Source organism: Pipra filicauda, unplaced genomic scaffold, assembly GCF_003945595.2.
Source record: "Pipra filicauda isolate LSUMZ 115617 unplaced genomic scaffold, ASM394559v2 scaffold202_size1376763_pilon, whole genome shotgun sequence".
NCBI lineage: Eukaryota > Metazoa > Chordata > Aves > Passeriformes > Pipridae > Pipra > Pipra filicauda.
The window spans coordinates 686,166-712,046 of NW_024104313.1; the positions used below are offsets into that span (position 1 = coordinate 686,166).

Here is a 25,881-nt window from a genome sequence, read left to right on the forward strand (position 1 = left end):
CTTACTCTGTGTTCATCACTATGTATCTGCTCCATGTTTCTGTTCCCTCTTTATCAGCAGACTTTGCCTGTCAGAGTGTGAGATGAGCTCACTTTTTTTTATCCTGTTTTGTATGGAAATAAGTCTCATGCAACAGCACTGTTGCTGTGTCTTTACTGATCTTTCACACCCCTGTAGTAAGTTGGTAACCTGTGGGACCAATTTTAACCTCATGTTATCAGATATATTTCCATAAATTTCATTAATAGGTAGTGGGATAGAAGAGAGAGAGAGACTTTTCAAATATCCTGAGCTGCATTATGAGCTCAAGCCTGATCAAACATCAGAAAATCCTTATTTCTCAAACTCATTATACAAATGTCTGCAAAACTGTCTCGATTGCTAAAGCTCATAGAAAAGCTTTCTTAATTTCTTTCATTCTGCAGAGCTCTGAAAAGGGAGGAGTTTTTCGGTTTGGATAAAACTGAAGAAGATAGTATATATCTCACAGCCCTGCTCAATATTCTAGCTGTACTAAGTGTTTCAGCAAAAGATATTAACTGTCTCCAGAGATTTTGCCCTTGAACAAGATACTACCTCTCAGCATATATACTATGACGTAAATTATATCATATGAAAGAAATGCAGAAATATCAGTTGTGGATTTATAAAGTATCTCTACAGATAAAAAAATATTTTAAGAAATTCTTATCATGTGCAGTCTTGATGTTATTCTGTTTAAATGTTGAGGTATTTTTTCATTCATCTGCTTTTGTATCAAAGCTGTATTTTGGTCTTGCATATGGATTTTATATGACCATTACTCACAGGAAAAAAAAAAAACACAAGAGAAACTTACTCTTGAATATGAAGCACTTCAGCAGTGTGGAACCCACTGCTTCAAGAGGACATTAAGACAAGTCAGTTGGGGAGATATTTTTAAAAGTTGATTTACAATCAATATTTGGATAGTTACACCAGCCAAAACCAATATGTATTCACAGGACAAAGAGGACAGGTATTAGCTGTTTGTTGTGATGGTCTAGACAAGCTTCCCATCTATCTTATCTGTAACTGATTATTTAACAAAATTAGGAAGTATTTTCTGTTTCCAAAGAATATCATTAAGAAATTTTGTTAATGGCATTCTTGAAAGATTTCTTCAAGACAGAACTGGAATTTGTTGGTTTAATATCTCTTAGTATTTAATCCCATATAACTGAACAGGTTTCTTTTTCTTTTTGTCTTTTTTCCATAACTGCAAAAAACTAAACACTGTAAATCGAGAGTAGTCCCTGATTCTTGCTAAACATATCGCAGGGGAAAGATTTCCAAGCATGTTGATACATTACTTACTGTTGCTTGATAAATGAATAGTGATGATTGCTAGTTTGTAAGACTCCTTTAGAAAAAGATTCCATATTTTCTAGGAAACATGAACCCACTAAATTTTGTTTAATTGCAAACATTGGATTATTCTAGTTACAGATAGATCTATATGAATTAAATTGCAGGCTGTAAAATTTGCATCTGTACAGGGCTGTGGTACGATACAGTAGAATAACCATGGCATTTCAAGTACCTATCAGAATTATAAATAGAAGTGTGTCTTGAGATATAGTAAGGTTTGTTAAAAAAAAGAAAAAAATCCTTCCAAACTATCTCTTCCATTGTTTAATTTTTGTTTTAATGAAGAACCTTTTGGAGAAATTGCTATGCCTGAATAGCATGAAGAATGTACATGACATTTTATTTCACTCACCTGTGTCCTTGCCTATTGTTCTCCTCAGCAGTCCAGAAGTGAAACATTTCATAAGCTATTTGCTCTTTAACAGCCATTTAATTATTTTGCACCTCATTTCTTTTGTTTAGTTGTTAAATTTAAAAATATTTTCTGTGAGTTTGGGGCTATTTTATAATTTCATAGAATATTCCAAGGTGTGTATGTTGCTGTAAGATAACACTGGCAGGTCACTAGAAGCATTTGCCTCGGCCTTATACCTCATAACACCCACAAGGCACATTTTATCTCAGAGTACCATATGTCTTTTTAAGCCTTCCAGTTTCTGTGGCTGATGAACAAGTATACTGTCAGGGTCTTAACAGAAGTGCTACTTTTATATGTTTATAGCTCTTCCATTGTCTATAGTTCAGTGCTAAGATGCGCATCCGTTGTATATCAGATGTGTGTGATGGGAAGGCACTTCAACCAAAGTCAAGAGAGGGATAGGCATAACACTAGTTTCCTTTGAAAATCTGTAGAAATGTGGACACATTTTGAGTGCAGAGCTGCTAGTGGGCTGAGATGGCCCAATAGAAACAACAAGAACACTGCCAATATGTCAAATTATTTTCTCGTTTAAGAAAGAAATTCAGTAGACAAGGCATTAATAAAACAAGATTTACAAAGACTTGCTGTAGGTTGACTTGTCAATTATCAGGTGTAAAAAGAATGATATATTGGGAAGCTCCATATAACTAATCACGTGTTTTAGTTGCTTGGCTTTATATATTTCTAATACAAACTCATAGAAAATCTGAATGAAATAAATTTGCTGTGGACTAGGAGTAAAGACCGAATGAAAAATTTTACTTAAGTATCCACTTATACTTGAGGTTGATATGAGTGAGACTATTTAAATGTTTTAAATTATGCTTATTCTTAACGGAGACCTAATGTCTAGCCTGCTGCTCTCAGGCAGTAGACATCGCTCTCATTAAGAATTATACATCTTAATTCATTGTGTAATGCCATGTGTGTGCATTCTTAGCAGTCATTATGCAATTATACGTCTTAATTCCTTGTGTAATGCCATGTGTATATATCCGTAGCAGTCATTATGCAAGACAAAAACATGCAATTGGATCCCACAGTGGCAGTGGCATCTGCCAAAAATCAGAGAAATTCCTCTTATTTAAAGGAAGGCTTTTCACAAAATAGCAAATTTGTATATTATTCCTTAACTTCAAGGGCAATTCCTTTTTTTTCTTTTTAATCTATTGTCATATTAATAGTTTTGGTGGTATATATGAATTATAAATACAGAAAATCATGGGTTTGCATCTTCTAAAGTTGTTTCCCTTTGGAAGCTTGTCTGTGACTCATCAAAAAAAGGTGCTGTCATGTAATTCTGCTTTTGTATGTGTGTGTGTGTGTTCACTGAGCAGACAGCTAGATAGTTCAAGCATCCAGGATGGTAGACAAGCTAGAGCAAATAGCTGTTAATTCTGAATTTTGAATCTTATCTTAACAAATGATGAGCATCTAACAAACTCCCGGAAGTGGACATGGATTCCACAAGGGCTAGAGTACACGAGCAGAGGCTGTATAAAATGTGCTGGACCAAAGCACGGGATTAATTTCCAACTTGTTCCCCTGACCATGAGATCAAATAAAATGTTGATACAAACCTTGAATTTTATAGCTTTGGACCATTTTATGTGGAAAACATAACACTTTCTGTTAATGGAAAACCAAAATAACTTGAATTGCAAGTCAAATTGCATCCTTTTCCCATTAATACCTACCAGGTTTTCATGAACTACAATTTTCTCATAAAGCAGTTGAGAAAAGTGTTGCACACTTGATTCTCCAGTGGGAAAATAACACATATCACAACTTACAGGGGCCAATTAAAGTCCATCTCTATATGACAAACCTGATTTTGCCACTTCAGTGCAAGTAGGCATGCTTCTCTTTTTGTTTTGCTGCTTACAGAAAAATTCCAACCTCCTATGTATCCAAAAATGAGATTGAATTAGAAAGTGTTGGTCGCACTCAGTTGTGGCACACAGTTGAAGTAAACATACTACATAAAGGTAAGACATCATAAGACTCCAAACAAGGTTTGCTAATGATGCTTATTTATCAAAAAGCTACAGTAATAGCCCCCAAATACTGCAATAAGACAACTGGGAGCTGTAGTGGTTTGGGGCCATTACTGTTGAGTGGTTTAAAGATGATTTGCAAAAGTAACCTTTCTTTGTTTTCTGTGTGATCTGTCAGGATCTCTTTGAAGCCAAAAAAACAAAAATACAATGGGGTCATACAGTGATAGTGTCTATTTTCTTTTTTCTTTGCATTAAATTCCTAATAGCAAAGGAATTTGAATTTTGAGGGGAAAATATAAAAAAAATACATTTTCCCACCAGATTATAATTATTTCAAGGAAAATGATACATTTCTATTTATCAGTGACCCATTAGTATGTTTCTTTCTTCTTTGATTTATGCAGAAAGAAACCCCCCCAAAAAGCCAAAATACTGTGATTAGCAACAGAATAGAACCACAGACATATATGCTCAAGTACTGGGGATTAGACAGACACACATTAATAATTTCCGCAAACTCAGTTACCTCTGAATAATATAGAGAGAAAAGCAAAGTTTCTTCCTTTTTTTTTCCCCCCTTGATTAATTATCTGCTTTCTGTTCGGGTCCTGAATACAGAATTTATCTCGTGCTACTCTAATTACCATTGACTCATTTGCATAGAATGCCTTAAGGACATACCTCAGGAGGCAGAAAAGGTGAATGTCTCCAAACACATACCTTTTTGTTCCTGTCCCAAGAATACACCAAAGTCACGTGACTTCGTAGCTGGAAGGCTTCCAGATGTGACTGTTTCCAAGTCTTTTGAGAGCAGGGACAGGGATGAGAGGAAGAGATGATATACCGTGTGTTTGACAGTAGTATTGTTCTTAGTGGTTGGTATAGTGATATTGTTAGCATTGTTATAATGATATTATTGCTTTTATTAAGTTCTAACAGTAATTATATTGTTATTATGTTGTTTTCCTATCTTCAGGAGCAATGTGAGAAGGGTAATGCTTCCAGGTATGAAGAAAAGGAAAATATTGAGAGAGAGGGAGCAAAAAAAGAAGAGAATTTTCAACCACTTTTTTTTAAGACAAAAGGTTTTTAAAGGCATGGGGGGAAAAATTAAAAAAGAAAGATAGTGAGTAGCTTGAATTTTGTTTCAGAAATGCAATGAGGAGGGTCAAGATGTAAATGTAGCTAGACAAATGGAAAGAAAAAGTAAATTTAGATGGAATGCATTGGAAGAGTAGTGGGGGGGGGAGCCCAGGAGGATTTTGCATTCATATATCTGTGCTGACTACTCCCAATCACCTTCATGCTTTTAATATGCCTGGAAATGGTTTCCAGGATTAATTGCTCCATCAGCTTCCCACATGACCAAGCTGAGGCTGACTAGCCTGTAGTTCTCTGGATCATCTTTATTTCTCTCTTGAAGACAGAAGTCACATTGGGGTTTTTTTCAGTCGTCCCATAGTTGCTAGAACCACTCAAAAGTAATCAAAAATATCCTTGTAATGATGCTGACCAGTTCCCTCAGCACTCATTAGTGATCCCACCAGGGCCTATAGACTTGGTATGTCCAGTTTGTTTAAATATTCCCTAACTTGATCCTTCTTCAGCAAGGCCAAGTCTTTCTTACTCTAGACAGGCCAAAGTATGTTCTCCTGAAGTCCAGATTTATGGTCCTTATTTTTGCCTTGTACCCTCCTCTCAAGATCTCAAACTCCATCAATTCAGGGTTGCTGCAACCTAGGCTGCCTCTAGTCTTCACATATGCAACCAGTTCTTCCTTGATGGAAGTATGAGATACAGCAGACCATGTCCCCTTATTGGCTCCTCCATCACTTGTGACAAGGAATTGTCATCAATGCACTCCAGAAAACTTCAAGATTGCTTATGCCCTGCTATGTTGTCTCCCAGGCAACTAGAGAAATGTAGTGCATGTTGAATGATTTGTATATCTGTCAGAAATCCAAAGGAAAGTAAGAAAAATGCTGAGTTGTAAAATTATCTTGATAAACATGAAATATTTATTGAGCATATTTTTTGTAGACAGGGATCTTGCTACCTGTCAGAGTGACAGGACAATATTTGTTGATTTTATACACATGTATATGTATTCAGGATCCGAAAATAGTTTCTTTTGATAAAATGTTTAGTGTGTGGTTCATAAAAAGGTGCTGAGACAAGTGCCAAATTGTTTGCATTTCCTGTAAACCAGGTAATATTCTGAGTTAAATTTCAGGGATCATTTTTTGGTAGTTTTTATAATTACTTTACAGAAAATGACTAGGGTCAACAAACCAAAAAAGAATTAGTTTGAAGGGTCAGACAAGAAGTCATATTATTGACTTGGTATAAACACTGTGAATACAACTAGCCCAAACCCTGTAAATTTTAAAAAAATTCTTGTTTCAAAAGAAAATTACTTGAAACCACACAACTAGTCTTGGATTTTTGATCAGACGTGTTTTTCAGAGAGCATCTGCTTTTTTTTCCTTGTATGATAAAGCGTGCTATTTTCACTGTTATTCCAATGCTTTCTCCAGCAGTGTTTGTAGAACATTTTGCAAAAATGATGACTCAGAACCAAATATGAAGGTTTTAAAGATTATTGCAATTTCTCACTTCTAAATAATTTTTATTTTAGTTTATTCCTCTTCTAGATTACTTGGAATTGCAGATCTACTCCTTCAGAGCTTGGAGTTGATTTAATTCCAAGGTCTGGCTACATCTAATTTTAGACTGATGCTTAACACCAAGTTTTCATCTGTTTTTGAAATTTGTCCAAAGTTTCTCAGTGTTGTTCAGTGTCAATACTCAGGCTTAGAAACACTTCTAATTAGAATCATCCTAATGCAGGGGGGTGTTGTTTAGGTTTGATTTGTTATTTCCAGTAAGGTACTATTCACACTCAGAATTTGAACCAAGCAACCATTGAACTGAACGGTGTTGGTCTTTGGAAAGAGTATGGATTGGATTTGATGACTGTAGATTAGTTATGCCCTAATTTTAAAGGATTTACTTCTTTGTAAGACAAACATCAATTGGAAGCAGAATAAAGGCTTAAGATCATTCTTTCCCCTCCCCCCTCAAAAAAAAAAAAACAAAAACAAAAACCCCACGAACCGACCAAAACAACCTCTCCAAAAAACAATTTCTCTCGGAGAAATATCCTAATGCCTTGCTTAATTGGGTCACTAAGAGGAAAGGCACGCTCACTGGACCCTTGTGCAGAAGCTAGGCATTTCCTGAGAACAGAGAGACTTACAGAAATCTGTTCATTATTTTGTGCTCTCCCTAGCACATAAACTAGATGTGTGTTTACAGTTCTGAAAAGCAAGTGCTACAAATAGGGGATAGCATGAACCCAATAAAACACTTAAAACAGCACTGTATTTATCCAAGATACATTATTTATGCTATTTTGTTTGCTCAATGATCATATTTAGAAAGATAGTCTTTTTACAGTGCTTCAGCTGTTACCAGATCCAAGAGAAGTAAGATGCAATGTCCTTGAAACAAGGAGTGCCCTTTGCTCCTTGTTATGTGTTTCGGTGCATCTGAATACCATTTCTTCTTTATGTGACTGTCTTGTCAGGACTGGTTTTGCATGTATCAGCTGTTAGTAACCCTGGACTGGATCTTAGCTGTTAACTATGATTTTTTTAGAATCTTTTTCAATTGCAAAAGGTTAGCAAAGCCAGCTTGTGTCGATTCTTGTGTCACTGCTGCCATCTTCGGGAAGTTTTCAATATTGCTGGGGGAGCTTTTTTTTTTAATGTACATAAATTCCAGCAACGAGAAGATGAACAAAATATGTGCGTCTCACACATGGTTACAGGAACACGGTCCGAATGGCACAGAATAAAAGTTTGTACGTGGGGTACCTTGGTTCTGTTAGGGATATTTTAAAAAGCATTCAGTGAAGGGAGTGTCCTGATTTCTATTGCAATTCATTGTGAATTATGCACTGCGTACTTGCTTAGCTCTCATCAGCTTCCCAGGCTGCATGTTCAGTAGTTCGTTTCAAGAACCATGTTAATGAACCCATCATATTTCCAGGTCTGTTTGCACTTATAAATGTGCAGCTAGATGCTCAAATGCCCAGGGCATGCATGCATAGCAGCAGTATTATCATATGGAAATAAGTTTGTTGTACTGTTTAAGGGCATATTAATTGAACTGCAAAGCTGCTAGAGCAGGAGCGAAAGCCACAGGCAGCAAAATTCATTCCTCATGACATTCCTTGTGAACTGATATATGCATTCAGCAACCAAATGTCTTTTTCAAGCTTGTGAGAACTGGTATTTTACTGTATCATTCAACCACTTTGTTGCAAAAAACCCTCAACTTTTGACATCAAAATTGTAAAATGATGCAGGAAAAATATTTTCAAGATGTATTTTGTTATACTTGTTATAAAATGCTTTGTCTCACACTTTCTAAAAGCATCTTAAGATAACTATCATGTTCCCTCTTTGCATCCTAGTTCCTTAAAAATAATGTTTTCTTCCATGTAAACTTTATTATGTCTTAATATCTATTTTAGTGGTGACAATATCCACTCTAGCTTTATTTTCTTTACAGAGTTACTCATACTCTGAATTTTTCTACTCTGGAGTAAGTACGGTATTGTTCCACTGGATTTCTACCACCATAAGCGGGAAGGACACATAGTTTATGTTTTATTTCATGCCTATATATTACATATTTAGAGTTAGTTTCTCTTTTTCTTTTTTTTTTTTTGTTTTTATCAGTTGTAAGTGGAATGATGCATTCTTTTGTGGAGTACTCAGAACAGAGAATTACAGGCACTAGATTACAAAAAGTCTTTTAAAAATCATGGTTTAGTTACATTTTACATCTTTGCTTTAAAATTGTTCCTCATATTCATAAGTTACTAGTCTCCTTATCCTTTGCATCTGGTTTCTAAGACATTTGATTAAATTATAAGGTGGCAATGATTTTGGGTTTTTTCCTAATGTTTCCTCAGATAAATACTTTATAATTTATTATGGAAATTATTTGTAGAAATCTTACATTAACCTGCATCCACTTTGCATTTTATTATTCATCCAGGCATGAAATTGCTAAACATTATACACTAGATAGATGTGATAAGGTGTCTGTACCACTTACTAAAGTTACTTAAATGGGAACAGATTTAAGTCAATACACAATTGTTTTTTTCTCTCCAGTGGTGCCAACAAGAGCCTAATAATTAAATTTCTTTGTCATGTCTGTACTGCAAAATGAAGTAAGGAATCTCTGTATTTCTGCATCCCCAAGCTAGCTCCAAGTGGTGCTGAAACATCTACTCAGCATAATACAGCGCCATGCAGAGACAGTAACCCAGGTCCCAAAAACACTACAACTGCATTAGCTACAGATTTTTTATATGGTTGTAAGACTTACAGCAGGGCTACCTGAAAGCTTCACAGCAGTGTAAGCTGCAAGTAAAACGCAGTTTTGCCACTTGAAGAAGGGAAAGGGTCTAGACAACTGTTGTGTAGAAGGTAGAGAGGAGAAGTGGGTACGAAGGAATTAAGAGCAGAGGAAGATGAGTGACTGTGACAGCTGGTCCTGAAGGAGGGGTCAGAGTCTGTGGCAGCAGCTGTTCCTGGGGTTAGAGAGAGCTCCTCAAAAGTAGCAGTGTTTAACATCTAAGGTCTTGTCATAGTCCCTGTAGCATGACAAGCTAGAAGCCTTGCTCCCTCTGCTTGCTGTCCGCAACTCTGGCACAGGTGAGGTAAGGAAGAGGGACATGAATGTCTTGCAGGTTTTAGCAGCCTGCTGCTGTAGGCAGCTGCCTAATTTGTTTAAGCTTGTTTGGCTTCCTTTTCCAGAGGTAGCTTGGTTGGCATCAATCTGGACATCCCTTCCTGATGCTTCAGGGCACAATATTGTTCTGCTTCTAGTTAAAGCTGTGCAACTCTGCCAGGGCCATTTATGCCTGTTTTGACAACCAAAACCATGGTTTGCTTTTAAAATTTTGCAGTGCTTGAACTCCTGTTTGCTTGGGTAGTCAGCTATCAGGTAGATTTCTTCAGGGATAACAAGACACGACTCTCTTATGTATACATACCAATAACATAAGGTTTTCATAATTTCAGTATACGACATAATGTTGTTATTAACTATGCTTTATAGGCTTTTCCTTCTTATTTTCTGGAATGGGCTAATAAGTCTTACATCCCAGCCAACATGCTGAGAACAAGATTGTGCAATACCCTTACGTGTAGAGGAATCTCTACACATGGGTATTGGGTAGAGGAATCTGTAAAGAGCATTATCTCTTCCCTCAGAGAGGCCTGAAGTCACTTGATATGAGAGATGTACCTGGGTCCCACTGTGCTTCTTTCTTCTGTTCTATCCCTTGCAGCACTTGGACTGCAAGGCAATTCAGAAGGAGGCTGGAAAGCTGGCTGGCTGGTTGGATTGCCAATCCACATAAAATCAGTACATGAGATTTGGGGAGGTCTGGGACAGGTTCTCTGATCTTATGCTGTGTGTTTTACGAATACATCTTTTAGGTTAATGCCACCTGATATAAGGCAAGCTCAGGACAGTATATTTGGCTGCAGATACAAAATCGCCAGCATTCACAGAAGAGGCTTCAGATGTAAATGCCATTATCTAGATCTTAGGGAATGAGGCCATGGGTTGTTTTCCAAAAGTCAGGAAGGAGACTTGCACTTTCAGATTCCAAAAAAAAAACATTGAAATCTTGATGCAGTCCTACACTTAAAGCTTTTAATGTTTATAGAAAATTGCCTCTTTATAGTATTGATGGCAAATTGCCCTTAGATTGCAAAAGCTGCACACAGAATGCAGCTATATTTTTGACACCATGTTTTGACAGATTGTCATGCTTCTCACAAAAGTTTGATTTTAGCTGAAATATGCATAGTAAATGTGTGTACTTTATAAGAAAAAAGACCAAAATTGCTCTGCAAGTACTAGTGTCATTAAAAATGGATGCTTTTTCTAGTCTGGCATTTATCTTCATTGTAGTATTTGCAGGTTTTTCTGTAAGTGACAATTGGCAAAGCCACAAATCCTAAGTAAACATATCAACTACAGGTGGTAAATATTCTGCTTTTAATATTTTTAGCTGTAAGGACAAGAAATACCAAAGGACAGGGTGTGTGGATGATGGTCTCACACTTGGTGCTGGATATGACGAAGTGCCAGAGGCAAAGTCAACCCAATACCCAAGATGTGGGCTTCACAGCAGTAGCATAACAAGAACTGTGACCTTCGGAGAGGCAGAGAGGGTTGGTTTTCATTGACTTTGGATGGAAATAAGTAACAAAGTTCATAGCTTCAAAGTAAAAAATGCTTAGTCTGTGTTTATGAATGTCTGAAATCTAGCCAAGAATCCAACTGCTCTCTTAATCAAAAACCAGACTATATGGTAAAATCTTTTCCTGTGAAATGTGCGGTCTGGGGGCTTTTCTAAAAGAAAAATAAAAAATTCTGTAGGTACTTATCATTCACTATAACACTATAATTTGTACTTTGGAAAGCGCATTTGGAAGCTGTATTTTTCTAAATGGAAACAGTTTAGAGAGATGACTTTGGGTCATTGTATACATCACTTCCTGATTGCCTTGATTTCCTGTAAGGCATGATTATCTTTTCAATATAAATCTTCGCTCCAATCAGCAGCCTATAGTTTGACTACAAAAGCTCATTTATAATTGAAACTTGGTGCCTTATAATATTTTACATTTTCAAGGGGTTTTTTTGACTGGATGATCGTGTTGTCCAGTGAAGATAATTAATTTTTTACCTATCCAGTGTTTTGTTTCTGTTACTATTTAATAAAACACTCTTCAGATTAAAAAAAAAAATCTGGTTGAAAAAGTCCTGCTAGTCTGATAAAAACCAAGCAGCTATACATTTGCAATATACCATATAAACGTTTGATGGTTACAACTCATAGGAGATTCTGTGTTATTGGTGACTGCTTATTTACATTCCTCCATTACATTTTCATTTACAAAAAAAAAGAAAAAAAAAAAACAACATGGAAATACTTTACTGATTTTCTGTATTAGGCAAGTTTTGACCTTTCTTTAGAGGAATGATCCGAGATGACTAATGGGGAGTCCAATGTCTAAAAACTGGAAATCTTCTCCTTTATGTGTGGCTATGTGATCTTGGACAACTATTTTTGGTATAGATCCTCAGTGGTATTTGGATAGCCATATCAACTGAATTAAGATCCTCAAATTTTAGAGATTTGTGGCCAAGATTTTCTACAAATTAGTCTTCAGTCACTAAAACAGTAATAGGAGTATTCTGCTGCTTCACTGGAGTACAATGAAAGAGATTTTCTTACAGTTCCAAGATGTTCTGATGCTGTGGTGATCAAAGTTGTGCAAGTATCTTAGAATGCTACTTATTTTGCTTTGATGCCTAATATATAACCAAACTGGTTTTGAAGACATAAAAGTAAGTTTATTTAGTTACATATGTATCTTACATTATACATGGTTTCCCTGAGATTCTCTTTAGAATATAGTATAGCCTTTTACTTTATAAGAGCACTTAATGTACATTTTCTGGCAGCTCAATAAAGAATAGAATTAAGACTTGTCAGCTGTGGTTTGTTTCAGCCTTAGCATGAATTATAATGTAGTACCCTTTTGGTTTGGTTTTGAACTTGATTTTAGAAAAGAGAGTAGATGCACTGAAGGTTGATTTCTTGAAGTACTTGTTTTCCTGAGAAGTAAGATAGAACTTATAAGTTCTCCATTTTAAATTAAAGGTGAGGAGATCTGTGTTGGTTTTATTTGTTCATATAGTTATGATTTTGAGGAACCTTTGCATTTCTTGCATACTAGTTTTGCTCCAGTACTGATGGAGATGTTGATCCTGCCTGCATTCAGTAGCTTTAATTTTCATGATTCCCATCAGTAGTGAAGGGTCCAGACAGCCACCACTGAATGAGGGATGATCAAAAAAGGTGGAAGAACAGAGAAGACAAAGCAATTTTTATAAGATTGCTAGTCAATATATTCTCAGTGACAACAGGTCATAACAAAAGAAACTGATTTTATTCTACAATGAGATTGCAGGTCTGATAAGAAAAATTGATTGCACAAAATCAATTTCATTTTTTGTAAGACTTCAAACTATAGAATATTCTGCTAAGCAAATCACCATAATATATCAATAGAAGGCTTTAGGGGGGTGGGCTCCAACTGATGTGGTTATGGTTTGAGCAGTAGCATTGTCTGATCACTGTCAAATGATGCAGTATGGATGCCTCACTGTGCTTTGACCATGAGTATTAAGAACTGGCAGATCACAGAAAGTAGTGTTTTCTGTGAAGAATCAATGCATAGCAGGGTATTGCTAGCAGCATTTAACAGGGACTGTCAGCAAACCTGTCAAATTCAATGCTCAACAGTGATTCAGAAGTAAATAAAAAAACTTTGCTGATCCAGCACAGAAATGATACAAAGATTAGTCAAATATAATTAATGACAGAAAACAAGACAATCCCCAGAAAAGTGCCATGAATATGACTTGGGCCTGGAGGAGCGAGGGAGGAGGAATGGCTTAACCAGTGAGAAATTTAAGAGTTTCTCTGTTTAGGTTAAACAAGATTCAGAGGTATCTTGATTACAGTACATAAGTACCTTCACAGGAAGAAAGTATGGGATACTGAACGACTCTATATTTTAGCAGAGAAATGGAAAGCAGAAAGCAGTGACTGGAAGCTGAAACTAGAAAGGGTCAAAGTAGACATTAGATAAAATTTTTTAAAGTGATTTTGAAGGGCCATTAAAGTACTGTACTAGAGGTATGAGTGCATCTTTCCTCACCTGATATCTTTAATCTAAACGTGAATATTTGTTTTGGAAGACACACTTTGGCCAAACCATAGGCTGTCTTCAGTACAACTAATAGTGATGACTATGGTAGTGAAGACATGACCATTCACATTTTGACAGGGATTGCAGAAAGCTAGTAAGAAATCTAGGTGTGTACTTGGGCTTATACAGAAGTCCCTAGCAGTGCACCTACAGTGCTGCCGATTAAACAGCGTCTATGACTACCTTACTGCAGCCTTGCCTGCATTCTGCTGTATAGACACATGGGAGGAGGTAAGGTTGAAAAAGAAAAGGAATATCTCAGTTGAGAAGTAACTCTAAAATAACAGTAGGGAGCTCAAACTTGAAGCTTTTTGTAAGGAATGGGAGTATTTTTTTGAAGTTGGAAGAAAGATAATTTTAACAGTAATATTTTATAAGCACTATAGGGAGATATTATCAGAGATCAAAGAAAAGGCATTTGCAGTAGGCAAGGGAGAGAATGAGAGCTGTGGTGCTTAATCCAAGGGAAAGCAGTTCTTTGAAATGTTGTGAAAAAGGAAATGGCAAAATGTTATTTCCAAAAAACCGACCAGCATAGCATGGAAGTGAAAAACTCATTTTTCTTTCATCAAAAAAAAAAAAAAAAAGAGCTACATTCTGCTCCCACTTTCAAACTTAAAACACTATAAATTGGCCAGTCGGTAATAACTGAGACTGCAGCTTGGTTTTACCACCCTAGTTTTTATTCAGCAGCACTACAGATGTCATCTATGGGGCTTGAATTCCATAGAACTGACCAGAGTTTGGTCTGATTTTACCTTTTGTTTGAATAATCATAATGATAGGAGGATTTTAAAAACAAGATCTGAATCCCTGTTGAGGTTTTTAATACCTCCTATTGTGAGGTCACTTGGATTTAGGATTTCTGCTTGGGTCTATCTCATACATTTTTACAGATATTCAAAAGCCTGTAATAGCCCACACACAGGTTATATTAATTTCCAGTGCCTAAATCCCTTAAGTGCTTTGGGGATTTCCCTGCTAATCCTCTTTTTAATGCATAAACCTAGAGGGTAGGTTTGAACCTTTGGGATTTATTCTTTGTGTTGGTTGTTTTCCAAGTGAAGAATCTTTCAAGGGTAACAACAGTAAGTGCTAAATACACAAAGATATAGAAAGTTTATGTGCTGTTTATATTATCACAGCAATCTGCCAGTCTTTTTTTGGCACAAGAAGGAAAAGAAAGTGTGACTATTATTAGTAATTATGCTACTTATAGTAACTTTAAACACTTATTAATATTAAATTTATGCAAAAGTATTAAATCCTGACTGAACAACTCAAATCCTTTCCTTTCCAAGGGCAAAATAACAGTATTAATATTAATGAAGCCACAAAATACAAGCTAACTGACAGCATTTTTGCAGTTGCTGTATTTTGTTACTGAAAATGTATTATATTTTTCATGTCTGAATGTAAAAAACAAATAAAACTATCACAAACTGCTCTTTGTTTTAAGTGACATGCCTTTTCTTTATGATGCATGCTTTGCCATAAAAAGGGTGTGCTTAATGCATTTCTGTTGGGAGATGCCTATTTATTCTGACAAACCGATCAGCCTCCAGGGTGTTCTTTTGCCACAGAACTGATTTTACATCTCATCCATTATCTAATAAGATGTGAAAAGAGTATCCTGTCTTACAAAAAATTCAGGCTTTGTTTCATTACAAGGATGTGGCAGGCTCAATCATAGACTTACTTGCAGGATATACAGTTGTTAGTGAAAGTCCCAGTTAAACAATCATGCATATTTCCAGCAAGCCTGTGGGGAAAACATTTGTAACATTGGTCCTGAGGATAATTTATTTCAAAGGTAAGTATAAAATGTGGACTCTCTAATAAGAAAGTGCATTTCACATCTTAAATAGTACTGCATGAATTTATGAATTTCATTATTATAATAAACAGCAATGCCTGAGTGTCTTTGCAAAATATATGCCCTGGGTTTTGTTTTTTCTTTCTTCATTATTTCCCTGTTTTCGATGTTTATGAAGAGTTTAAAATTGCACTTGTGAGAGAGATTGGAGTGAGGAAAGCAAACTGAGGCATTGTGTGATAAACGCAGTGATAATATAAATGTATACAAAACCCTATCAAACAAATGTTGTCAGTCAGATGTGTTCATAAGGAGGAAAAGTCACAAAGGAAAAAGAGAATAGGATACACGGTAGGAAATACAGGTAAACCTGGGCAGTGTTTAACATGCCTGAATTTTTTGACCACTAATGCACTGCAAATCATTGTCGTATTTAAATGACGCTCTATTACAGTAACACAGCCTCTCATACAACATATATTGCAAAAAAGTGCCTCCATTGTGAAGCTGTTTGCTAACCACAAGTGAATTAACAAATCAGTGTTGGCTGAAGTAAAACAAAACATTTTAGATCATTGACAGAATAGTGGAGAGAAGTGACAAAAAAGCAAACAGATGATTAGGTTTGATATCTGTGGAAGTTGCAACACTCATGCACTCCTCCACTGCAAATTTCTCTGACTTTCTGAATAACAGGATCAATCCTTTTGGACTTGAACAATACTTCTTTTTATGAAGTGCAGTTTCTTTAGCATGACAATGAAATATGATTTTCAGTGCTTCTTAGGAAAGTGAAAATACAGCTCGAAAGAGTTCAAAATGAAATTGCAAAAGCTGGAATTTGTGGCAGATAAATGTTCTAGTGTCATGTCCTCCTGATATCCTTTATTCAGTACATGTGAATGTAGCTCTGTATGTAAAAATCAAGGCTGTTTTATCAGTCTTGCTTATAATGCCAGTCAGAATGTCTTACTGCTGAGAGATCTTTCAGAGTTTGGAGTTGCATCTAGACAGCACATCTTTAAAACAGCATAAGAGAGACCCATTTTATATTATTGACTTTTCCCCTTACCTGCAAGGACACGGAATTTAATGTAGCCTTGATGGGCTGAAGATTTTGACACATGTCAAGACAGATATCTTCATTTTAGTTTAAAGAAAAGGCATTACACTTGATAAATATGAACCACTGTAGGTGGCAGAGGCAGCTCAGACTGAAGTAGGGACAATTGTTTCACTCATCTGCAAAAGACATTACTTTTCAATGAAGCCTTAGGTAAAGAACGATGTTATTTAAGAAAGATGAAACCAGAACCATTGCCAGAAATGCAATAGAGGTCTAGAAGTAAACCCCATGTTAAGTAACCTATCATTGTGTCCTTTCTATACATTTTTTTAACCATTCTATAAAAGCCTATGGCAAGGATATAATTTCCTAGAATATGGCCTTTGTAAGACGGTCACCCCCTAGTAAAGTCAGCAATAGTTTTCAATGGAGAATGCATTTTATTCAGAACAATGAATAGACTATTTCTGTTAGCAAACCCTATAAAGCAGAACTGCTTGTTTCAGCCATCAACCTTCTTGTATAAACAGATTTCACTGCAGCAGAAACACAGCCATAAGTACCTAGTATGACTTTATGTCCCTAAATGAACCATATAGCAAAATCTCATTTTTAATAATGGCATTTATGTTACTTCACCAATGAAATGTATAATAATAACAGCAAAATTGTTGTGTTAATGATCAGAGTGTATAATAAGATGCAAAATTAGTAGGATTATGGGAATTTAATGGGATGAGAAGGGCAAGGGATCATCTGCTATATGACTCTTCATGATTGTAACCTGCTGTCTTTATCCCTAGCATGTTTTTATGACTGGTGCACTTTGGTTTGTTTCCCAGTTTGTGTTCTGCCGTGAATGTAAAGAAGAATACCATGAAGGGGAATGCAACTCTCTCCTCAACCCTCAGGGAGCCATGGTCCAGAAGGTAGGGCTCTCACAATTCCTGATCATTATCCCTGGCCCAGCTAGAGTGACCTTTGTCAAATGGGTGCTAATTAAAATCCTAAGTAAAAGCAATTATGTTCATGCTGAATTACTCCAGCCGTCAGAGTTACCGAATTGGCTCTGCAGTGGATTTCAGTCGCTTTGATTGATAGAGTAGCTGAGTTCTGTCAGAAACACACAGGGCTCTGCCATCCGTTGATAAAGAAAAGGCCTTCCCAATGGGTTTTTTAGGGTTGCCTCTATTCAGTGTGAACACTTTTGAAAGCCTTTCTGTAGTCTTGCTGCCTTTCAGCTTATTTTCAGTGCACCAGTCAGGAAATCATGTGAGTTTGGACTGAATAACAAGACTTTTATACAACCTATGCAAAAAATGCTGTTGATAATTTATGTTTTAGTTTAAAGAAATAAAAAATGGATTGTCTAGGCTGGAAGCTGCTAGATGATAATTATTCTATGCTGCTCTATAATTTTGTAGCTATTGTAGCTATAGACCTGGACAGGAAATAGTATTTCTCTCCGGGTATTTCTCTACAGTTGTGATTCAAGTTTCCTTTAAAATAAATAAATCACATAAACCACAGTCTTTCCAATTTAAAAAAAAAAAAAAAAGGAGAGAAAGTGGGAAGTGGAAAGAACAGGAAAACAGGAAAGACATCCCCTAAATATCTCACAGCTTGATGCCCAGGGTGCACTCCTAGGAAGCAGAAAACTGGTATTCAGATGTCTTGGCATGTTTGATGCTAAGGGGAAACTCAAGCCCTGGGCCCCCACAGAGTCCTGTGTGGCAGATAGAGAATTGTGGGCAGGTGCTGATGAAGACCTGCATCCAGCCAGCTCTTGGTGAGGCATGCCAAGCTCCTGTCAGTGCCTGCAGGTAGGCTCTGTTTGAGGCTAGCTTTTGGGGACTCTCACTGTTTGAACATGGAGACTGGGAGGGAGCTGAAGTTCTACTGGGAAGCTTTGCCATATGCTACCTGGAGATGGTTCATATGCCATACTTTGCAGACATTGCACTAGACATTACACTACCTGTGTAAAGATTCTTCTCTTTTTAGTGAAGATCTTCTAATTTATGGAAGGAATTAGCACTGGCTGAGACAGAATTAAACAGCCTGTACCCTAGTAGTCAGACAGGGTATCTACCTCTGTTGCACTGAAATATACTGTATGAGACCCAAAAATCCATCTACTTTGTAAGCCTCTAGTAATTTTTATCTTTAGCAGCTATCAGCAATTTTTTCCCATGAATTTGTGCAACCCCTTTCTTTGAAGCCATATATATACAAGATTTGCAGCTTAACTATCCTCTATGAAGAACAGTTTCATTTTATTTGCAGAAACCTTAGAGCAGTCTTCCAGTTACCATTCACATTTATAGAAAAACAAAGCAACTTCAACAGAGAAATTGAGAGACACTTAAAGCATCCAATAGCCTAGTAAAGTAGGAGAGTGACTCAGTGTCTTACCTTAATTAAATTTAGCTAGAACTTGAATACATCTCAACATGAACTGTGAGCCCTATATTCATTAAGTTATTTATGCCTAGAGTTTTGCCTAGAGTACCGAAAGTTGACATGGCATGTTACGAATGAGTTCAACAACGTTGGCTCTGTGAAAGTTAGAGTTCATATAATTCCTATGTTCTAGGGCAGAGATAAAGGTGTGCCAGGAAAAATCAGAATACCATAAGAAGCAGTGGTTTATTTTAAATATTTTAATATTGCCCTAGCTTTTTCTTGTAACAATGGGAGAACTTCATCCATCTGATCCATTCTCTCAGCACATGAATTGCATCCAATTAGACCTGTTAACTTAGGAATGTTGACTACTTTTGCGGTTCCGGTGTATGTGAACATTTTTGATCTTCCTGAAAAATTTTCTGTACTCTCGAAGAGCTGTTTCAGAATAGCTAAATGATAGTACCAGAATAACTCTTGCATCTGTGCAGATCAGTTCCCCTGTATAGACAAAACCACAGACTATGCAAAATTGATTTAGACTCCAACTTAAGCTGAAGTTAATTGACAGGTCGGCCTTCAATTTTCCCCGCAAGAAACTAAGAGAACTGCACTAATTAAACTTCTCCACGAGGTGGTGCTGTGCCGCTGTGCCACTGTTTTCCCTCCCTTTCCTTAGCCAGGCGAGCAAAGCGAGAGGTAACCGATAGAGGGCAAGCCCAGGTACCGGTGAGATGTTGGTTTCACCCAAACAGCATCACTACAGAGCTCCCCTGCCCACAGCACCTCCATACAGTGCATACAAACCATTCGTGGGGCATATATGGAGCGCAGTGCATGTGGGACAGTTTCCATCTCTCTCACTGAGATTAATGTAAATGTTTATCCCCCTCTGCTTTCAGGCTGTCTGTTCTGTTTGGCCTTTTCATGCTAGATGCGTAAGTCTATGTGTCAGACCTAACTTCCTGTTATTGTGCTGCTTGCTGAAGCAGTGAGCAGGATTTTTTTTATTTGTGACCATCATCTGTTTCGAGGTAGGAATAATACACTTCCAGGGTTGTCTCTAGCTCATGCAGTTTGACTCCTGTCTGGGTCCATATAATTTATTTTATAACTTTTGTTTATTGCCACAACCCCTACCCGTCAGATTTGAGGGTCAACCAGACACATTGCAGCTAAACTTTTCCTCTCCAGAATAGGTGCAGGATACGTGATCGGTCTCAGGGAAATACTCTCCATGTATGGTCTGTCAGGGCAGTGCCTGAGGACAGAGATGGGCCAAAATGGTGGGTGGCGCATCCACAGGTGGCCCATGACTGGCTGGGCAGGGATGTGGGGAGCTGGAGGCGGTGTCATCATGGCGCAGCTATGAGGGTCCAGGAAACATAAATAGTGGTGGTGAAATGGGCCTGTGCTTGGGCAGATATGAGAAAGAGTGAAGAGGAAGCCTGAGGTCAAGAGAGGGGAATGGACCTGGAGAGACTGTGAAGTGGGGGAGAACAGTAGGGAAAGGGGAATGGAGTCAGTTGGCAGGAGGAAGAGGGCAACTGCAGCTGCAGGGCATGGGAGGGACAAAGCAGGTGCCACATGTGGTGCTTCGAAAAGCTAGTCAAAATAAAGGATTTGGAACCATATAATGGTGGGAAGCTAAAGGGCACTGTTTGCTGCTTGGGGTAGAAGAGGCAAACTCGACAGCTGGCATGCAGAAAGCAGCTCAGCTTTAACTGCTGGTGTATCATGACCTTGTATCATACACCTACTGGTGTATCAGACCAGATCTGTGCACAGATATTGCTGATGATTTCCCATCTTAGTATGTAAGTTACATTATTTCAGTGAAAATAAAATTTAGCTGTGGCAACTTCATTTGAGAAGCTTTGTTTTAAAACCATTGCAGCCTCTTGGAGCTGTTTGAACTTTGGGATGTCGGAAGGAATCATATTGGATTAATTAAAAGGCACAGTGTGCATGGTGGAATCAATGACACAGTAAAGGTGACTCCAGCCAGATTTAGGTTTAGAAATAACCACATAGTCCCTGCTATGTACACGACATAACCAGGCTTCCTGGCCCCTTTTAACCTCACACATAGACAATCTATGCTGATGGGGAATCTACTCATAAACCAGTTTCCTCTGTAAGTCCCCACCTTAAAATTAACTTTCATAGAGCAAAATCTTTCTAGTTGGTTTTCTTTGTACAAGGATACGCCATGCACCTTCTTGCTCCCTAGCACCTGGACAATAAAATGTGACCACATATCAGATTTGAACTTTTTCAGAGTAGCTTCCAGGATGATTTTGGTGCTGGGCATGTTGATAAGAGACCTGCAATGTAAACTGTAATAGCAATAGCAATGACTCTGGTGTAAAAGTGGTGCATATATAAATAAGTTAATAGAATATGGGGCAATGAGTCATAAATATTTTGGGGGAAAAAAGTGACACAAACTGGGTGAAATGTGTTATAAAAAGAACCGTTTTAGAAAGGGTTCTGTGGACAAACTTTCTCCAAGAAGCAGCTGATTACATTGTCCTACCACGTCAGTGAGTGTGTAATTGTAAAAAGGTAAGAGCTTTTTAGCAACTTTGCTTTTTCAGAATTTGCTGTGAATTTAGTAAAGAGAATAAATTAAACACCATGATATATTTCTCTAGTTACAGCTGTACACAAATCCCTCCTATAACCTGCATTCAAAGGCTTGAACCTAAAAGAATATCTTATGTCTTATTCCATAAACCCGGTCTACCAGTCTTTGTAGGAAACCCGGACATAAATCTAGTTCATCTCATTTGAACAAACTCCACTATTACTGCTAGGCCAACAACTGTAAACCCAAGCCTAGATAAAACATCCAGTCTGGGATGGGCTGGCATAGTGAATCCTTTACCAGGATTTTTATTGAGCCACAAAGCTATGGGTTCAAAGCCATTCATCTCTTTCAGTGTAAGTTTGTAGCTACTGCTGTAAAACTTCAACTCCACTCTTAACCTGTGGGACACTGCCTGTCCTGGGTGTAGCCATAAGCTAGAGGCCTTGGTCACCCAAATCCCAAAACCTGTCCCCACACCCACCAACATCAAATCAAACTTCGACTGTTTGTTGTTTTGTTACCGAGCCATCACAGTCCTCAGGTAGCTAATGTAGGATCCAGACAGTAGCTTTGCTGTTCTGCAACTGGCAGTATAAAGCTTATCCAGAGCCCCTGTCAGCCCGGGAACCCACCAGATCTAACCAAATGCAGTGCAGTCAGTGCCTCAGCTGAGTCAGGGCAAACCTGATCCTATTCATCAACACATGCTTCCTGGGCTCCTTGGCTGCACCCCTAACCAGAGTTTCTGGGCTCAAACCAACACGGGCATGATATCTCAGGCAAACAATTGGCTCCAAAGCACACACATTTGATCACTTCCCAGAAATGTTTTTTGTTGCACAGGTGCAACATGGCACATCCATGTGCATGCACACATCCAGGAAAACCTGTCACGTCACCTGGCATCCTACTGAAGTCTGTTTTGATGTAGCTCCTGGAAAAGCTTCCAGCTCACTTGGGCTGCAGGTGAGCCTCCAGCCCATCTTATCCTCCCATTGCCTCCTGTGTGCAGGTCTCGGAGTTGACAGTAGGTGGTATAAAATGTACAGGCATTACTTGCCAGGCTTCCCTTTCCATCATGGAACAACAGTTTCTAACCTCTTATGCTGTAGATTTCCAGCAAGCTTGTAGGGTTTGAAGCCTGGTCTCTAAGTGGCTAATGATAACCTAAGTGATGAATAGTAAAAGCTAACCACAAAAAACATGAATTATTTCACTGCATTTTAGTGAAAGAAAAAGATACTGAAGAGGTTCACCATATACAATATCTTTCAATGGGTCCTGAGTCACAGTAGGAAATGTGGAACATCTATTATTAGGCCATTGATTTTTTTTTCTGTCAGGTAAATTTTAAAAGTTAAATAAAGCATGGTTGTACAAAAAATGGCACACCTAGCTTGAATTCTTGAGTATTTAAAACAAATGAAAAAGAAACTGAGGCTTAGGGTTTTAATTGCTGGTATGTTCACAATGTCATGCTCAGGACATCTCAACCCACAGGTGCCTAATTAAAGGAGCAAGAAAAATAACTATAACCAAGAAACATCCTGTAAAATTAATCTCTCTGTTATAAATAAAAATGCACCAGAGGAAATCTGAGAATAGTTCTTTACTTTCTGTCTTTTGAAAAATATATGGGAACTATATAAAGAGAATTTTAGCTTTCTTATTTTGGGCAGCAATAAAGCAAAAAAGATGTGACAGACTGCTTTTGTTTATGAGGTTAAGCTGACAGTCATTTTCAGCTGTGTTGCCACTTACTGGAGAAGGCACATTCTTTATTCCACTCATGGAAAAGAGTTATATAAGAATGACCTGTATTAGATTAGATTTTCTCCTTTTGAGCAGTGTAAATTCAATATTCACCATCTACCTGAATTTAATTCATTATATGAATGGCCCCAACATGCAGTGAGAACCTTGATGTGCAGTGTCACCAAACCAGAGCACTCTGATATTATTTAGTGAAAGTCTCTTTCATCCTGTATCTGACATAATATCCTGTTTATATCAATTCAATTTTAACTAGTTCGTCACAAAGCAGCACTTTTTTTTTTATATAGCAGAATTCCCTAGGCACACTAGACAAATTGGTTCACACAAAGCTGCTTTATGTGGATTTAACTGGATCACTGTTATACTGACACCTCTATTTTTCCTGTGCATGAAACATATTCTCATGAAATTAATATCTTTTCCGGTCCTTATCCATAGCCATATTTTAGTGTTTTGATTAGCCTAAATCTCTCTAAATTAGAGCACTACTCCCATAGCTTTCAACGCCTCTCTTTGTGAGATTTTGACTCTTAAATGACTCAAATAATACATTTTCTTCCAAAATCCCTCTAACTTATCTATTGCCCTAGACATCTGCTATTTTTATCCCCACAACTGAAGACACCAGTAAACACAGCAGGATGTTAACTCATATGATCATGTTCATGAAACAGCCCTGAAGAAGCTAAGAAGACAAAACAAATTTAAGTTGGACTGTTACCACCCCTTGTAGATACAGCTTCAACTGATAAGGCTGGTTTTGCTTACAGCTCTAGCTCTGGTGGGCTCTGTTAACCTAAATATTATGGTGGGCTGAACATTGCTTTGTGTACAATGAATTATTCTTGTCTTCCTTTCAAATGCTTTCAAGTATACATAGCTTTTCTCACATTCATGTTAGAAAATGAGTAATACTTTCTGTTTTGAGACATCTAAACCTTTTTAAAAATCTGTATTTCACATAAAGTCGTAATTTTACATATTTCTATTAAGTTAAATAAAAAGCTTATTTTTGCAAGTAAAATTAGCTTTAAATCAAGCATTTCTGATCCAAAGCAAATTTATTTCTGTTTTAAAGAAAGCTGCACTAGGATGCATTTTTTTAAAGTTATGCATGACCAGCTTTCTTTTCTTATCAGAAAGGAATGAAGCCCCAAGAGCAAACAAGCAGGAGTGCAGAAATTACATTCACTAAAGCAAAGCAAAACATAAGGTTAACAGCTTCATATTCTATTCTGAATCAAGGGTCTTCAGTCTTCAGATGTTGTCTACAGTGGGCAAAATAAGCATGATCATAAAAGAAGCATGCTAACATAAGACAGCATATAATTTGGTGGATGTCAGAATTTAACATTATGTATCTAATGCTTCCAGTATTTTTAACTAGAAATTTTGCCATAAATTTTTTTAACTTAAATGGTACTGCTTAGTTGCTGTCTGTGAACACATAGTTCATTTCTTTTATGTAGTTCTACTGAAAGGTTGATGTGTGCTCTATTACCTGAATGAGATGCTGCTTTAAGAAGGACACTTTATTTCTATTTCAAGATGCTTTCTGTCCCTGTAGATCTTTTTCCAGTACTGCACGATATGGATTAAGTGCATAAAAAGCTTTCCTTTTCCATGTTGTATTGCTGTATGGTCCTCAGCAGTCTCTGTGGTCTCTTTATCCCTGTTAGTTTTTCCAAAAGACTCAGCATAGAAACAGAAGTAAATCTACATCCTTCTTACCCAGAGATAACAAGACAGACTTTTCCTCCCATCTCACTAAGGGAATATTGCATAGGGGATGTCGAATAATGCTTGCAACAGTTCTTGCTGTAGCTTCCTCTTATTTGTGAGTATTCATTACTGGTCATAATATGCAGCACAGTTGAGAATCAAAAAAATTATTCATAAAGTGGCATGGATGAAATCTAGTAGCTTTTCAGTAGGGCTGGGACAAATATTTTGTAGTAATTGGAGAATTAGAGCATATTGTGTTGCGTCAGCAACAGAAGCGATCAAAGTCTCCTGTCATCAGCAAACTGATGTGATGCACACCTGGAGCACCTCTGAACTTCCTACCCAAGACCAGGCAAAACAAGGAAAGTGAGAGACACCTCTGCTTGACAGACCTGCTCTATTACCTAGGTCATTGCAAAGGAAATTAGGTTTGCTAGCTTAGGACTAGCAGAGTATGATTTAAATAGACACGAAAGATAGATAATAAATAGATAATAAATAGATAATAAAATAGATAATAAAGAATTGCCATACACCTTTTTTCTATTGTTTGAGGAAAAAATGAGTGCTTGCCACCATTGTATGTGGAGCACATAAAGCACATGAACACTGGAGGCTCATAGATCTGGATGGTATGATTTCCTTACTGAATCAGAGGGATTCCATCACTGTGCCATTTCTCTGTATTTGCTTCCCGCAGCAAGAAGTCTTTAAGTTAGCAATCGGCAAGACTGGGCAAAAGAGGAATGTTTCAGCTCTAATGGGCTGAAAATATCATGCTGCTGCAGCTAGTTCATGCTAGAATTTT

General features: G+C 37.3%; 1 protein-coding gene across 1 annotated transcript in view; it reads left to right on the forward strand.

Moving 5' to 3' along the window:
- Positions 1-25,881, forward strand: part of PRKN (parkin RBR E3 ubiquitin protein ligase) — a 710,634-nt gene that overhangs the window by 677,222 nt on the left and 7,531 nt on the right. The window contains exon 11 of the mRNA XM_039380803.1: positions 17,416-17,502. Within this exon, the coding sequence (XP_039236737.1) occupies positions 17,416-17,502 (87 nt within the window). The remainder of the gene's footprint in view (positions 1-17,415; positions 17,503-25,881) is intronic.